General features: G+C 48.0%; 1 protein-coding gene across 1 annotated transcript in view; it reads right to left on the bottom strand.

Annotated features, from left to right (window-relative positions):
- The window catches only part of RAP1GAP2 (RAP1 GTPase activating protein 2), a 160589-nt gene that overhangs the window by 48679 nt on the left and 95811 nt on the right, over nt 1-16099 (bottom strand). Inside the window, exon 11 of the mRNA XM_056864955.1 lies at nt 13845-13945. Coding sequence (XP_056720933.1) covers nt 13845-13945 — 101 coding nt within the window. The remainder of the gene's footprint in view (nt 1-13844; nt 13946-16099) is intronic.

The raw sequence follows: 16099 nt of genomic DNA, 5'->3' as shown, positions 1-16099 counted from the left end.
TCCTAGTCCAACACTCATAGAATCATAGAGTTGGAAGGGATCACCATCTAGTCCAGGGGTCCTCAAACTTTTTAAACAGGGGGCCAGTTCACTGTCCCTCAAACACTGTTGGGGGCCGGACTGTTTCGGGGGAGGAGGCGGCGGCGCGAGGGGGCTCTCCGGAAAAGCATCCTCCTTACAAGCCCGGTCCTTCCCCCTGTAGTGGTTAAGAGTGGCGGTTTGGAGCGGGGACTCTAGAGAACCGGGTTTGATTCCCCACTCCTCCACGTGAGAAGCGGAGGCTAATCTGGTGAACCTGGTTGGTTTCCCCACCCCTACACACGAAGCCAGCTGGCTGACTTTGGGCAAGTTACAGCTCTGTTAGCGCTCTCTCAGCCCCACCTGCCTCACAGGGAGTCTGTTGTGGGAGGGTATGGGAAGGGGATTGTAAGGCAATTTGAGTCTCCCTTTAGTGGTAGAGAAAGTTGGCATGTAAAAACCAAGACCATTTATTCATGGAAGGGTTTGCCTTGGATTTGCCGCTCTCCAGATGCACATTTTCCCCATCCGAATTCTCCAAACTCTCCCCTGGGGTGGGGGGGGAATTTACTTTTGAGTTCTGAGAATTCGGATGGGGAAAATGTGCATCTGGAGAGGGGCAAATCCAAGGCAAAACCTCCTGTGCATAAATGGCCACAAGTCTTTTTCTTCTCCCTGGAGATATGCCCAGCCCTCCCCCCCAAGGGGCCCCTACAATTACCTCCAGGCCACAAGGATACCCCCAGGAGGAGAGAGAGCCCCGAGCCGTGAGAACGCTACCAACTGTGGCCCAAACAGGAACGCCAGGACAGGAAGGGGGCGACTGGGCGGCGTGCGAGGCAGCAAGACGCCTCGCGCACCCAGGAAAGGAGGTTTTGGGCCGGGGAGGGAGAGGGGGAAGGGGGCGACCGGGCGGCACGCGAAGCAGCAAGATGCCTTGTGTGCCCAGGAAAGGGGTTTGGGGCTGGAGAGGGAGCAGGGAAGGGGGCGACTGTGGCAGGAGGGAGGCTTCCAGTTGTGCGTACACAGCCAGGAAGCCCAGAAAAGCTCTGGGGAGGGGGGCAAGGGGGGACTGGCTTCCTTGGTCCCCGGGCCGGACAAAAGCCCTCCGGGGGCCGGATCCGGCCCTCGGGCCTTAGTTTGAGGACCCCTGATCTAGTCCAATCCCCTGCACAATGTACGGAACTCACAACTACCTCCCCCACACACACCCAGTGCCTTCCCCAGGTCCTGACGGTCTCCCTGTTGAATTGTTTAAGAAATTTATTGATTGGTGGGCCCCACTTCTTGCCAAATTATTTACTTCTATTGACTTGTATGGCATTTTGCCAGACTCCTGGCTTAATTCAATAATAATCCCTATTTATAAGAAGGGTGATCCTACTTTACCTGAAAATTTCCGCCCCATTAGCCTTTTATCAGTCTTGGGCAAATTGTATGCAAAGCACTTAGAACAGCGTCTCCTTAGATGGGTAAGGGATAACTCCATCATCGGCCCAGAGCAAATCGGCTTTTCCAAAAATAAATCAACTTTGGATCACTGTCTGATTCTTGCCTCACTTGCAGAAAAGTATATGAAACTGGGTAATAAGAAACTTTTTGTCGCTTTCATTGATTTAAAGAGTGCCTTTGACTCAATCATCAGAGATAAACTCTGGTCTAAGATGATTAGATTAGGAATTGATCTTCGTCTTTTATTCCTTTTAAAAAAATTACATTCATCCACAACAAGCCAAGTAAAGTACTCCTCAAATGGCGGACTTACTGAGAAAATCCCATCTAATAAAGGAGTGAAGCAAGGATGCATCCTTGCTCCCCTTCTTTTTAATTTATTCCTTTCAGACTTGGCTTGTGCTTTAGAACCTATCAATGGTCATCCTCCAAAACTAGGAGGCAAAGCAGTACCTATACTTTTATATGCCGATGACACCGCTATTTTATCCTTTTCTAAAATTGGACTCAAACGTTATCTAGGGGCCTTTGAGAAATATTGTCATCTAAATCTCCTTAAAATTAACTACTCCAAGACTAATGTCTTAATTTTCTCAAAGAATTGGTTGCCCTCTAGTTGGCACATTGGAAAGGCCAAAATTCAACAGGTAAAGAGCTACAAATACCTGGGTATTACCTTTAATTATAACCTTAAATGGGCAGTACACAGAAATAGGACTGCCAAACTAGGGAGAATCTCTTCAAGCCAACTGAAGTCATTCTTCTTCTATAAGGGCAATCAATTTGTTCCTGCAGCAGTCAAGGTATTCAACTCCAAAATTTTACCCCAGATTTTGTATGGTATTCCTATTTGGGTCAATGCTTTTAATCGTGATTTAGAATCTGTTCAAGCAAAATTTTTTAGACAAATCCTGGGTCTCCCTAAATGTGTTTCTTATCATGCAATTTGCTCTGAACTAGGCCAAAATTTGTGTGAAACCAAGGTTTGGTTATTAACTATTCGATATTGGCTCAAACTATATTTTAGAACTGAGCGTGGTTCCCTTTTATCACTGTTGTTAAAAGAACTTCACAATACCTCCTGGGATTGTATAATTTTGACCAAAATAAGATCTATCAGAGTTTCTTTGGAAGATTTGGCTCCAACTACTGAAGCCCACATTTTTAAAATTATTAAACAACGTCTCTTAGATATGGAGCTTCAAAAGATGCACCCAATCCAACCTTATGTTTGCTCTTCAGCAATGTTGGGTCTTATGAATAAAATTGACAGTATCCCCCACTACTTTTACAATCTGGATATCCCTATCCTCCGTAGAGCATTCTCTCTTGCTAGGGTCAATGCCTTTCCATCAAGGATGCTGTATGGAAGGTACCACCAAATCCCAATACAGGAATGGATCTGTCCCTGTGGTTCCAACTCCCTGGATACAATTGAACACATACTGTTTGACTGTTCTCTATACAAAACATCCTGTGGGAAATGGTTAAAAACTTGGCTTTATTCAAAACATCACCTGTCTAATAAAGTAAAATGTCAATTTTTATTGAATGATTCAGTACCTGAGATCACTGAGGGTGTTGCCAATTTTCTAGTGGATGTGATGAAAGTGAAAACTTACAAGCTCTGATATTTGATTATATTGTTCTTTGTTTTATTTCACTGATTTTATGTTTTATGATCCCTTTTTGTAACAATTGTAATAATTTTTATGCCAATAAAGGTCTATGAATGAATGAATGACACCCAGTGCCCAGAAGATGGCCAAGATGTCCCCCTCCCATGAACTGCCCAAGTTCATAGAATCAGCATTGCTGACAGATGGCCATCTAGCCTCTGCTTTAAAATTTCCAGGGAAGGAGAGCTTACCACCTCCTGAGGAAGCCTGTTCCACCGAGGAACCGCTCTGTTAGAAAGTTCTTCCTAATGTCTAGATGGAAATTCTTCTGATTTAATTTCAACCCATTGGTTCTGGTCAGGCTAAACATACCCAGCTCCTTCAACCTTTCCTCATAGGACTTGGTCTCCAGACCCATCACCATCTTTGTTGCCCTCCTCTGGACAAGTTCCAGCTTGGCTACATCCTTCTTAAACTTTGGTGCCCAAAACTGAATACAATACTCCAGGTGAGGTCTAACCAGAGCAGAGTAAAGCGATACCATCACTTCACGTGATCTGGACACTATACTTCTGTTAATGCAGCCCAAGATCGCATTTGCCTTTTTAGCTACCGCATCACACTGCTGACTCATGTTCAGTGTTTGGTCTACTAAGAAAGCTTGAAAGCTTGAAAAAAAAGCTTGAAAGCTTAACTCAGGCAGTCCTGCGGGTTGGGAGTATTCCCTGTGTGGGGGCTGCCAGGGACGTCTGAGGCTCTCCCCTTGTGGGAAGGGGGTTAAAAGTTACACCACCACCACCCCATCTCCTGTTGGTATTTTAAGTGGCTGATTTGGCCAAGGGCTAGAAGGCTCGTGGCCTCTGAATTTTGTTGCGGAAGGCCTTTAAATCTTTTGTTGATCCAATTTAACTGTTAAATAAGATCAGGGGAGGGGTGGGGAGAAAATGGAATGTTGTTGTTAATGTACTGAATTGTAGTTAGTATATTAAGTATTGATTTATTGGTGCATTAACATGGGTGGGAAATTGGCAGAGAACAGGAAATGGATGGGATTTGTCTGTGGGGGCAGCAGTGGGCTGAGGAGCCCAGTGATTGGGGTGTGTGGGAGGTGTGGTGGTGAGAGAAGGTACCATAAAAGAAGGAGCCTGAGATATGGGCATGCTCGCACTCCTTCCAACCTTCGTCCCATCCCAAGGCACGATGGTACTGGGGCTATTTACCCTGCTCCTACTCTGATGTGTGCCATGTCAGGTCCATCAATAATAAGACCAAAACACTGCAAGATTATCTTGCAGTGCATAAAGTGGACCTGGCATGTGTGATCAAGACCAGGGTTAAGGAGGGTGAAATGGTGTCCTTAAAAGAACTGCATTCCCCACCCCACCCCCTTTGCTCGGTCCTTCATCAGTCTCAGACACAGAGTCAGGGGTTGCAGAGATTCTTATCTGGGAGGCTTTCTCCTTCAGGGCACTCCCCATCCCAAAGATCTCTGGTACTGATTGTGTTGGGCTGGCATGGGATGCTGAGGAGAGTTGGTTTCTGGTGTACTGACTGCCTAGCGCACCAGTAGATACTCTGTCAAGCCTATTGGAGGCAGTGTCGTGATGGGCCATGGAGTACCCCCAACTGATAGTCCTGGGGGACTTCAGTGTCCATGCTGATGAGGCTGCCTCATCTCAGGCACAGGACCTGGCATCTTCCGTGGCTGCACTGGGACTCTCACAGTTTTTCTCAGGTCCCACGCACCAGGCAGACCACACATTGAATTTGATCTTTGGCCTGGGGGTGGATGTGAGTCTGGTCTCTACTGACAGTGCCATGGTCAGACCACTTTGCTCTGAAGGCACGACTGGATGCCCTGCCTCCTCCCTGCATTTATGCTGATTTATGCTCACTAATGGATCCAATTGGTTTCCAGAAGGCTCTGTGGGGTCTAATGCCCCCTGGTGACTCGTTAGATGAACTGCTGGATGACTGGCACAACCAGTTATCCAAAGCCATCAATGAGATTGCTCCCAACGCCCTCTTCGCCCCCAGTCCAAACTAGCTCCATGGCATACTATGGAGCTACAGAGGAAGAAACAGGAACTGAGACGACTAGAACGAGTTTGGCAGCAAACTTGTGATGAGGCAGCAAGAACGTCTTATAGGACGTTTATGATATCCTATGAGATGGAAGTGAAGTCTGCTAAAAAGGAATTTTATGCAGCCTCCATTGCATCTGCTAGCTCACGTTCGGCACCATTGTTTAGAGTGATTAGATCATCAACGTCCCTCTTGGAGAGTTTCCCAAAATTTAGTGATTCAGATATTAGCTGCGAGGCTTTTTCGAGCTTTACTGAGGATAAGATCTTTTTGATTAATTAAAAAAAATAGTAATAGAAAAAAACAAAAAGTAAAAAAGAATAAACAGAAAATATAAATAACACTGAGATTGCTCCTACACATAAAATTGATCTGATATGCTTAAGGTGTCAGGCTGCTATCTCGGTTTCAGTATTGTTTCTGTGTCGGTACTGTACTGTCTAGCCTCAAGGCCGACCACACATACCAAGGCCTGGGAATACTGCTCCTGGGAAAGTTGCCTCTGTCTGTGTATGCTGATGTTGTATAATCTCCCGCCATTTACTGCCTTATATTATCGTTCGGCTAGTAAGACTCTCATAGCTGCCATAGTTCCCTGTATGCACTGTATTGCCTTTTTGACCAGTAAAAGCCATCTGCTTGGATTCTATACGACTCTGTGGTGATTTCTGGTTCGAAGGGTCAGGAGCTTACATTATGGCAGCTATCTATCATCTTCTTTATTGTACTACTAGTCAGGCTGGAGCCCAGGGGGGTTCGCCTGCCGCTTGGATGGGAGCTGAGAAGCTCTCCGAGTGACCTACTATCCTGGATTCCTCTCGGAAGGATCCCACCCTGTTACAGGACATAGTCGCTGAACTCTTCAGAACTACCCTAGAGGTTTGCCGCTTGAGGGGACTGGTACAGGAGCAGTGGCAATCTCTTAAAGGGACTCTCTGGATGTTGACGTCGGAGGATACTGATACTCGTTTAGATCTTCAGGTCTTGGATCAATTACTGGACGATGCCCGGTTGGCAACTGAGGATTTACAAGTACTAACTGGACTTTTGGATAATCTTATTTCTCGAGAGACTCTTTCCTCTAGTTCTATCATGGCAGGAGCCCCGCCGGAGGGTTTTTCCCTGATCCCGGATGCGGCCAGCTGTCAGGCTGAAGCCAAGCGAGTCGCTATTCACACCGCTCTTCTCCTTGTGGAATGTACAAAGGACACCCCGGTCGCCACCTTGGCTCAGGCTTTGACCTCGACTTTTGGAGCCGATGCACCTGCACTGGCGGTTCGAATACAACCCTTGCTGGGCGGGGAATCCGACCCCATACTCTCACTCCTGGAAACAGAACTTTTACCGCGTATTACGGCGGAGGCTGCCCTAAGACTTGAGAACGCCAAAGTTCTTGCGGATAAGGATGCCGCCGAAGCGGCTAAGGTCGCCAGAGAGAGAGAGGCTGCTGACGCAGCCAAGGCGGCAGCAGCAAGGGTTAGGGATCGGGCGAGAACGGATACGCGCCCCAAGGGCACTGTACAAGGGCTATCAGGTCTGTCTTTTTCCCCGGCGTTTGTCCCGTCGCGCGCGACCCAACGCGCACGCCGTTTGGCTGACCGACGTCTAGACTCAGGAGAGTCTGAAGACGAGGATCTTTATGGAGATAGCTCTCAATGGGCCACGAGCTTCCGGACCAGTAAGCCTCATCTCACTGGTGGCCCAAGTGAGGAGGTTCACCTCTTACGAGCCCAGAATCGGGAGCTCTCCGACCGTGTTGATCAACTCCAAGAACTAATGGAACGTATGCTTCAGGATAACAGGCAATTACAACAAACCCTGATAGCCCAAGCACAGCCTGTTCCGATACCGGGTCAGGGGGTGCCCATCCAGCCACCCCAACCACCCGCTAATGTGCCTGCTCCACCCTTGCCTCCCGGAGCTCCCGTTGTTCCTCCGCCCGGACCACCCGTGCAACCGGCCCAACCTGCGCCCGGCCCTTGGAAGCAACTTAAATTGAGGACTACGTACGACGGATCTCTCGAGACTCTGCCTTGTTTCTTGCATCAAGTGGACAGTTATATGCGAGAACAAGGACAACTTTTCCCCACGGAAGATAGCCGGGTGCGTTATGTAGCTTCCCTTCTGACAGGTAAAGCAGCTGACTGGATGGTCCTCCAGTTTGACACCCGCTCTCGAGCTATTCGTTCCCTCAACAACTTCATGACTGCTCTAAGAAGGAGGTTTGAAGACCCCTTCCTGGGGGAAAGAGCCAAAACGGAACTCTTACAACTCAAACAAGGCTCTGCTACAGTTCGAGAATTTGCCGATGAATTTCAACGACTGGCAAGCAAAATTGTAGGCTGGCCCGAAACCACTCTAATTCATCATTTCAGGGAAGCCTTGCACCCTGACGTTCTGAACTGGTCATATATGCGGGGCGATCCTGATACCCTTGAAGACTGGATTCTATTGGCCGAGGAAGTGGAAAGCCGCCGACGCTTTATTTCCCTAGTCCGTCAAAAGCACAAGGAAAAAGGCACCCAAAAGCCGCAATCCAAGGCACCACCGCCCGTCCCACGAAATCCTCCACGTCCGCCCCAGGAACGTGAAGTCCGATTTCAGAGGGGTGCCTGTCTTACTTGCGGAGAAATGGGCCACTTTGCAGCTGTTTGCCCGCACCACCATGAATTATTTCGTCCCAGCACGATGACCCGCGCCAGAGGTCGTCCACCACGCAGAGGCACCGCGGCCACCCGCAGCGCAGCTCCGGGAAGACCCACACCCTCTGCACTCCATGCCGGAGACCCAGCCTCCCTGCCTACTACCAACGACCCCGCCGGGTCTCGGATTACAAGTGCCCCATTGGGGGACAACTTTCCCTCTTCGGATGAGGAAAATCCTTGGAATTCTCTAGCCTTAAACCTGGAATCTCCCCTCGACTTATCAAAAAACGGCTCCGGTCTGTGGTGAATGGAGCGTCTCCACAGACCTCTCAGGATCCTCCTGTTAAACCGAATGCTCCTACCAAAATCAAAGAAGTGGACTCCACCGTCTACGTAGATGCAGTTTTACAACACACTAACGGTGGCCCACAACTACCCGTCAAAGCACTAATCGACTCCGGTTGCTGTCGCACTCTCATAAGCGAAGCCACGTTTGCTGCACTCAGAGCCGAATCTGAGGCTCTACCCGCCCCCGTCCAATTTGCCCAAATGGACGGGAGCCATTTCCAGGGGGGTCCAGTTGATCACCGCACCGTAGGGGTAGCAATGGGAATTGGCTCCCACTGGGAGCAAATAGACTTCACTATAGCCCCTATCCGTTTTGAAGTGGTCTTGGGTATTAACTGGATTAAAGGACATAGTCCCAGTATTAACTGGGAAACAAACACTATCTCCTTCGCCAGCCCCATGTGCAATCAGCACCGGCAGAACTTTGCACTATTATATCCGCCCGTACCAGCACTGGCCTCCGATGTCCCAGCACTTCCAGTCCTACCTAATGTGTATCGAGACTTTGCGGATGTCTTCGACCTTAAAGAATGTGATACCTTACCCCCCCACCGGGCCTCCGACTGTACAATTGAGGTGGTCAAGGACTGCACCTTAACCAAAAGTAAGATTTACCCTATGAGCGCTTCCGAGCGCACCGTTCTCCGGGACTTCCTTGACAAAAACCTCGCCAGAGGGTTCATTCGCCCATCGAATGCCCCAAACTCGGCCCCCGCGTTTTTTGTCCGGAAAAAAGAGGGCGACCTTCGTTTATGCATTGACTTCAGAAAACTCAATGCGGTTACCCAAACCAACGCCTATCCTATCCCATTAATATCTGATATTTTGGGACAGTTACAGGAGGGCCGGGTGTTCTCCAAGTTGGACTTGGTGGAAGCCTACTACCGAGTCCGCATCCGCGAAGGAGATGAGCACCTCACTGCCTTCTCTAGCTGTTTCGGTATGTATGAATTGCTCGTGATGCCGTTCGGATTGAAAGGGGCCCCGGGGGTCTTTATGCAACTCATCAACGAAATCCTTCATGACTTGCTGTATCGCGGGGTGGTGGTGTACTTAGACGACATTCTCATTTATTCAAAAACCATGGAAGAGCATGTAACTCTAGTCCGAGAAGTTCTGCAGCGCCTGCGCGACCACCAACTCTTTGCAAAACTGGCTAAATGCGAGTTTCATCAAAGCCAGCTCACATTTTTAGGATACATAATCTCCCACCAAGGTCTTCGCATGGACCCTGTCAAAGTCCAAGCCGTTCTCGATTGGACTCCTCCCACCAACCGCAAGCAAGTGCAACAGTTTTTGGGATTTGCAAACTTTTATCGAGGATTCATTCCTAACTTCGCCCAAGTGGCCCTACCCATTACTGATCTACTAAAAACCAAAGGGAAAGCAAACACAGCTACCTTACCCTCCGCAAAAATCCTGTGGACTGATCAATGCCAAGCCGCGTTTGTGGCTCTCAAACGCCTCTTCACATCCGAACCCGTACTACAGCACCCGGACCCAAACCAAATGTTTATTGTGCAAGTTGATGCCTCCGATGTAGCTATGGGAGGGGCCCTCCTCCAAAAAGGTCCGGATGGCCTCCTTCACCCGTGCGCTTACTTTTCGAGAAAATTTGCGCACGCACAATTGAACTGGCCCATTTGGGAAAAAGAGGCAGCGGCCGTTCACCATGCCCTGACTCTATGGAGACAATTCTTAGAGGGGTCCAATATCCCCTTCGAGGTTTGGACCGATCACAAGAATCTAGCTGCCCTCACGGGGTCCCACAAACTATCAGCAAAACAACAACGTTGGGCTGAATTCTTCGCTCAGTTTCGTTTCGTCCTAAAACATGTTCCTGGGAAACAAAACGTTCTCGCAGATGCCCTCTCCCGGTTGCCACAATACCCGGTAAAACTCGAGAGACCAACTGACTCTCTGTTCACCCCTACGCAAAGGGGAACCCTTCCTGTACTGGCCGTACAAACCCGATCTCAGCAACAGCACCCCAGATCCAGTTCTCCAGCATCTCCAACCCGAGCGGCTACCCAACCGCCCTCGCAACAACAACGAACCGACGGTTCCACTCCTCCAACCCCACCGGCTGCCCTACCGCCTACAATCTGCGCACCACCGCACGTAAGCACTACCCCCATAGCGGGTCCTCAGACTACTATAGCCGGGGGGGGGTTCCCGCCAAGGTTCCCATCTCCGAATCCTTTTTAAATACCCTTCGGAACCACTGCCTCTCTGAACGCTCCACTCACACCCTACCCCCTGGGGTAATAGAACAAGGAGGCTCATGGTACAAAGACTCTAAATTGTATGTACCCAAGGCACTTCGAAAAGAAGTCTTACACTTAGCTCATGGAGTAAAAACAGCTGGACACTTTGGATTCCTAAAAACTCTCCACTTATTGCGCAGACAATTTTGGTGGGGGGGAATGCGTTCCGACGTTGACTCTTTTATTCGCAGCTGCCCTGTTTGCGCCACAGTGAAGCGATCACAAGGCAAACCCCCGGGGCTACTGCAACCTCTAGAAACACCCACCAAACCATGGGAAGTGATTGCTATGGACTTTATGACTGATCTCCCTCTCAGCGGGGGAAAAACTGTGTTATGGGTTGTTACTGATTTGTTTTCCAAGCAAATCCATTTAGTTCCATGCGCAGGGATCCCCTCTGCTCAAAAAATGGCCCGCCTCTTCGTTACACATATCTTCAAATTACATTCGTTTCCGCGCAAAATAATCTGTGACCGCGGCAGTGGCTTTGTTTCCAAGTTTTGGAAAGCATTCCTCAAGTTGGTGGGGGTTGAACAGGGATTGTCTACTGCATACCATCCTCAAACCGATGGTCAAACTGAACGTGTAAATGCTGTCCTTGAATGTTATTTACGCTGTTATGTAAACTACCACCAAGATAACTGGGTAGAACTGTTACCTTTTGCAGAATATGCCTACAATAATGCTGTACATCAATCTACAGGTTTTAGCCCATTCTATGCAGTGTATGGACAGGATTTCGGTCCTGTTACGCCCAAAAATAATGTGGAGGGGGAGGGAGATCCTGACGTTGCTTCCTGGGCACACACCCTCCGTACCACTTGGCCCTGGCTCGTTAGCAATCTCGACCGAGCCAAGCGCAAATACAAAGCACAAGCTGATAAGCATCGTTCCCCCGGGGGCGAACTGCGAGTGGGTAAATTAGTCTATCTTTCCACCAAAAACCTACGTTCCACCCGTCCGTGCCTTAAACTCAATGCTAAATTCATTGGCCCTTTCCCAATCACACGGGTCATAAATCCTGTCACGGTGGAATTAGCTCTCCCGAAAACTCTGAGGCGTGTGCATCCCGTTTTCCACATTAGCCTCCTGAAACCCCATACGGCCTCTCCACAATGGCATCCCGATCCGCCCCCCGAACAGCCCATTATGGTGGGGGGGGGGGAAGAGCACTTCGAAGTCTCCAAAATCCTTGACTCCCGTGTTCACCATGGCAACCTACAGTACTTAGTCCGTTGGAAGCACTTCCCCTCTGCCTACGACGAGTGGGTTCGTGCACGAGATGTCTCCGCCCCCAAACTAATTGATGCCTTTCACACTGCCTACCCGGACAGACCATCCCCCTTGCCGACTGGGAGGGGGCCTTAAGGGGAGCAGGATGTCAGGCTGCTATCTCGGTTTCAGTATTGTTTCTGTGTCGGTACTGTACTGTCTAGCCTCAAGGCCGACCACACATACCAAGGCCTGGGAATACTGCTCCTGGGAAAGTTGCCTCTGTCTGTGTATGCTGATGTTGTATAATCTCCCGCCATTTACTGCCTTATATTATCGTTCGGCTAGTAAGACTCTCATAGCTGCCATAGTTCCCTGTATGCACTGTATTGCCTTTTTGACCAGTAAAAGCCATCTGCTTGGATTCTATACGACTCTGTGGTGATTTCTGGTTCGAAGGGTCAGGAGCTTACATAAGGCAAGATAACTAACAACCACCTTCTATACAGTCATTGATAGACGCAAGTTACAGCATTAGAAAAGATATCATTTCAGGACAGACAGTATATTAAATATATAAACCATTGTATTTGTACTGTCATTTCTGTTTTTGACTCTTTCCATTCCATTATATAAATTTCTAGATAATCTATATCCAAAGTACAATAATGCAAATGCTTTGTTAGTTTACGATCCTGAACTGCTTCTTATTTGTAATATCTTATTTGTGATATCCAGACATTATACAAAAAATAATAATCTTAATTAATCTAAAATTTAATCTCAACAAGCATATTTCTCTCAAGTCCCAAAACCAAATTTTGAGAAGAATAAATGTAGTAATGTTTCCATTTATCTTGAAACTCTATAATTGGCCTTCTGTTCATATAGTTTGTCAATTTTGCCATCACCGCATATTAAATCGCGGATAAGATCTTGTTGCTCCACCAGGACCTCCCAGCCAACTTTGGTACAGTTAGTGAATTGGAGACACCCCCCCCCCTTGTTGACATGTAAGACTGCACATGGCAAGCAGATGTCAAAGATCTAAGTGACAGCCAGGTGATTGGTGGTGTCACATGACAGCTCAATGACTGAGCAGAAAAACTGGCTTGTACTGGACTGAGCTAGATAGTCCTGGAGACAAGGCAGCCAACAGTTGATTGGCTGGGAGACTATGCCAGATATGTATATAAGTGTATCATATGTGTATTGGGGTGTGGGTTGTGAGAAGTAGATGCTTTGCGTAGCATTTTGTCACTGTATAATAAAATAGCACTTTTATACTACGTGCTGACTCTGCTGTATTCACTCGCTGCTGAGGTGTCTGATACTTCTTCCAAACACCAACACCCCTTGGGCATCTTCTGGTCCTGTATTGGACCACTTCAGGCAACTTTCCCAGGCCGATATGGACAGGGTCTTGGCAGCTATGAAGCCTATCACATGTCTGGGCCTTTTCAGCTTTGGCCCTGGTCTGGTGGAAGGCTATGCCCAGTGAGGTTCAGGCCCTGCAGAACTTAAAACAATTCTGCAGGGCCTGTAAAACTGAGCTGTTCCACCAGGCATATGGTTGAGGGCAGCAATGGTCTTCCATCTAGCTGGCCTCCCCTTCTCCCCCTCCTCTTCCGCCTCTGCTATCTCCCCCACAAAAAGCAAGGTAGTGTTATTGCTGTTCTGGTACTATGTATTGTTATTTGCTGCTGTAATAAAATGGGTGTCTGGGTTTTATTGCTATATGTTTGAAATTGGACCCATTTTAGATTGTTTTAACAGGTTGTGAGCTGCACTGAGCCTGGCTTGGCCAGGAAAGGGTGACAGAAAGAAAGAAAGAAAGAAAGAAAGAAAGAAAGAAAGAAAGAAAGAAAGAAAGAAAGAAAGAAAGAAAGAAAGAAAGAAAGAAAGAAAGAAAGAAAGAAAGAAAGAAAGAAAGAAAGAAAGAAAGAAAGAAAGAAAGAAAGAAAGGAAGGAAGGAAGGAAGGAAGGAAGGAAGGAAGGAAGGAAGGAAGGAAGGAAGGAAGGAAGAATTTCTAAAGAATGGTTTCATTTCAGAAATATGAGAAGGAATCCAGAATTCCAAAACTGCTAGAATAATTCAGATGAGGAGAGTTTTAGAAGGTGTCACCATTTATATATTTGTTTGATAACAAATAAACTGGCAAGGAAAACGTACGCAGGCAACAGTTCCTTTAACCTACCCCTTGAAATCCTGGAGTGTTATGGTATCTCCCAATAAACTCAAAAAGTTCTTGAATGCAGGACTCTCTTCATTATTCCCAAACAGTTCTTCTTCCTGGGTCTGCAAAGTTCACCAAACAAAAGAGCAATGCCATGAAAAGCTTGTTTTAACTGTAATGTTGGGGGGGGGGGGCATTTATGATCAAAGTACACATTTCAGGGAAGATGGAATAGAATAGAAATTTTATTTATACCCTGCCCTCCCCCGGCGAACCAGGCTCAGGGTGGCTAATAGCATCGATATACATAATAACAATTAAAAAAACAATTAAAACAATGCTGAGTCAAATCTTTATGCTGAAACTGAGAACTCCTTGAACCAAGGCTCCCTAATCTTGTTGGGACTGTGGGCAGTTTGGGAATGTTGAGAAAGGGTACTGGGCGCCACCGCCAAATGACTGCCGTGGGGACAGAGACCAGCTGAGAAATGGCTGTTACGAGGGATGCAGGGCCAGAAACCGTGAGTTCAAGGTGACTGGTTCCCAGTGGGTGCTTCTTGTGAGGTCTTCTGACCTCTTCTGAAGCACTTCCTATTCCAGTGGGAGGCCCCACTGGGGGGACGACTAGGAATGGATCTCTGGAGCAGAACAAAAACACACAGGTGGGCACCGCATCAAAGATGACCACATTAAACTAAGCATGCTGTTCTTGACAAGAAGGAGTACCTACACTGCAAGAGTCCATGGGGGAAAAGGAAGAATTGCCATCAGGAATACAGATCCATAATGAGATTTCCCAATATTTTGATTTTTATTTAATTATGAGCTGGGGGAAGGGCTACAAGTTTGATTGAAGCAGGGAGCTCTAGGTGTACCATCTGCTCTATCAAAATTGCCCCACCAGGCTACTTTTACTCTTGTGGGAAAGGGAGGCACCTCAGTTTTCCTCCTGTGGGGCAAACTTGTGGAACTCCCTGTCAAAAATGTGGTGATCGCAGATCTTGGATGGATTTAAAAGCGGGCTGGGTAAATGTATGAAGACCAGGTATATTGTTGGCAATTAGCCACAAGCGCTGAATGGGACCTCTAGGTGCACACACAGAGCCCCTCTGAGGGTGGGGGGCTGAGGAGCATCCGAGGAGGCCAGGGCTGTCGCAAGCGAGTCCTGCCCATCGGCTTTCTGGGGGCATCCAGTGGGAAAAGAAAGCTTTGGTCTGACCCAGCATGGCGCCCCTTCTGCTCTTAAGCCACAGCAGCAGGAGGAGCTGCTGAATGGAAGAAAGGCAACGGGGGTTCAGCAGCCCACCCCCCACAATGGCATTACGCCAATGAAAGTTGAAGATACCTGTTTTTTTTTAAATTTAAAACTAACAAGCAATCTGATCACAGATCTTCCATCCAACGAGTAGTCTGACCTTTAATTTCTATGCTAAAGCTTGAAAATGATTGATTTCCTTTGAGGGCTTCCTCACAATCACCCAAAAGGTGTTCATCTGTGAATGGCTCACCCACAGCTGGGGTTTAAATGACCCAACAGGTGGTTTAAATGGAACACAGATGTTGGGCGGGGGCTGATCCCACAGTCTTTGTCGGGGATTAGGCTTCACACTGGTGGAAGTTCTTGTGGCTGGGTCACAGATCCTTGGTATACACACACACACACGTGTTTTTCTGCTCAAAATCTCCTTGCTCAGATGCTTTTCTTCCCATGTGAGGATAAGACACAGGGAGTATTTTCCCTCTGCAGAAAGAAAAGCCAGGGAAGGGCAATTCTGTGAGGGAAACTCATCAGCATGGAAAGAGTTTTAGCCCCTCCCTGCTGCCACCCCCTTTGGTGCCATGGGGGCAATTTGGCTTTTTTGTGCTGCTGGGAGGTGTGGGGTGGGGAAGGCACACAGCTCTTTTGAGGTGTTCCTCATTCAACCCAATCCTGTCTGCAGGACTTCCTGGTTCAGTGAAATCATTTTCCTAGTAGAGATCCCTTCACCCTTGAGCTATTAACCCAAGGGGAAAAGATGCCCCCACCCTCATTCCCTGCTTGTCTCCCAAATGGGGACCCAAAGCAGCTTACAACATCGTTTGCCCCTTCTCCGTTTTATCCCTGCACTAACAACCCCGTGAGGTAGGTCAGACTAAGAGAGAGAGACTGGCCTGAGGTCACCCAGCAAGCTCCCACAGCAGAGCAGGGATTCAAACCTGGGTCTCCCAGATCCTAGTCTGACACTCTAACCACTAATACCCTATCTGCAATACCTGGGTAAGAACGCTGATCTACA

The sequence above is a fragment of the Euleptes europaea genome, chromosome 19, assembly GCF_029931775.1.
Source record: "Euleptes europaea isolate rEulEur1 chromosome 19, rEulEur1.hap1, whole genome shotgun sequence".
NCBI lineage: Eukaryota > Metazoa > Chordata > Lepidosauria > Squamata > Sphaerodactylidae > Euleptes > Euleptes europaea.
Note: the sequence above shows the minus strand (reverse complement) of the source record. Positions and strands in the feature narration are given on the sequence as shown.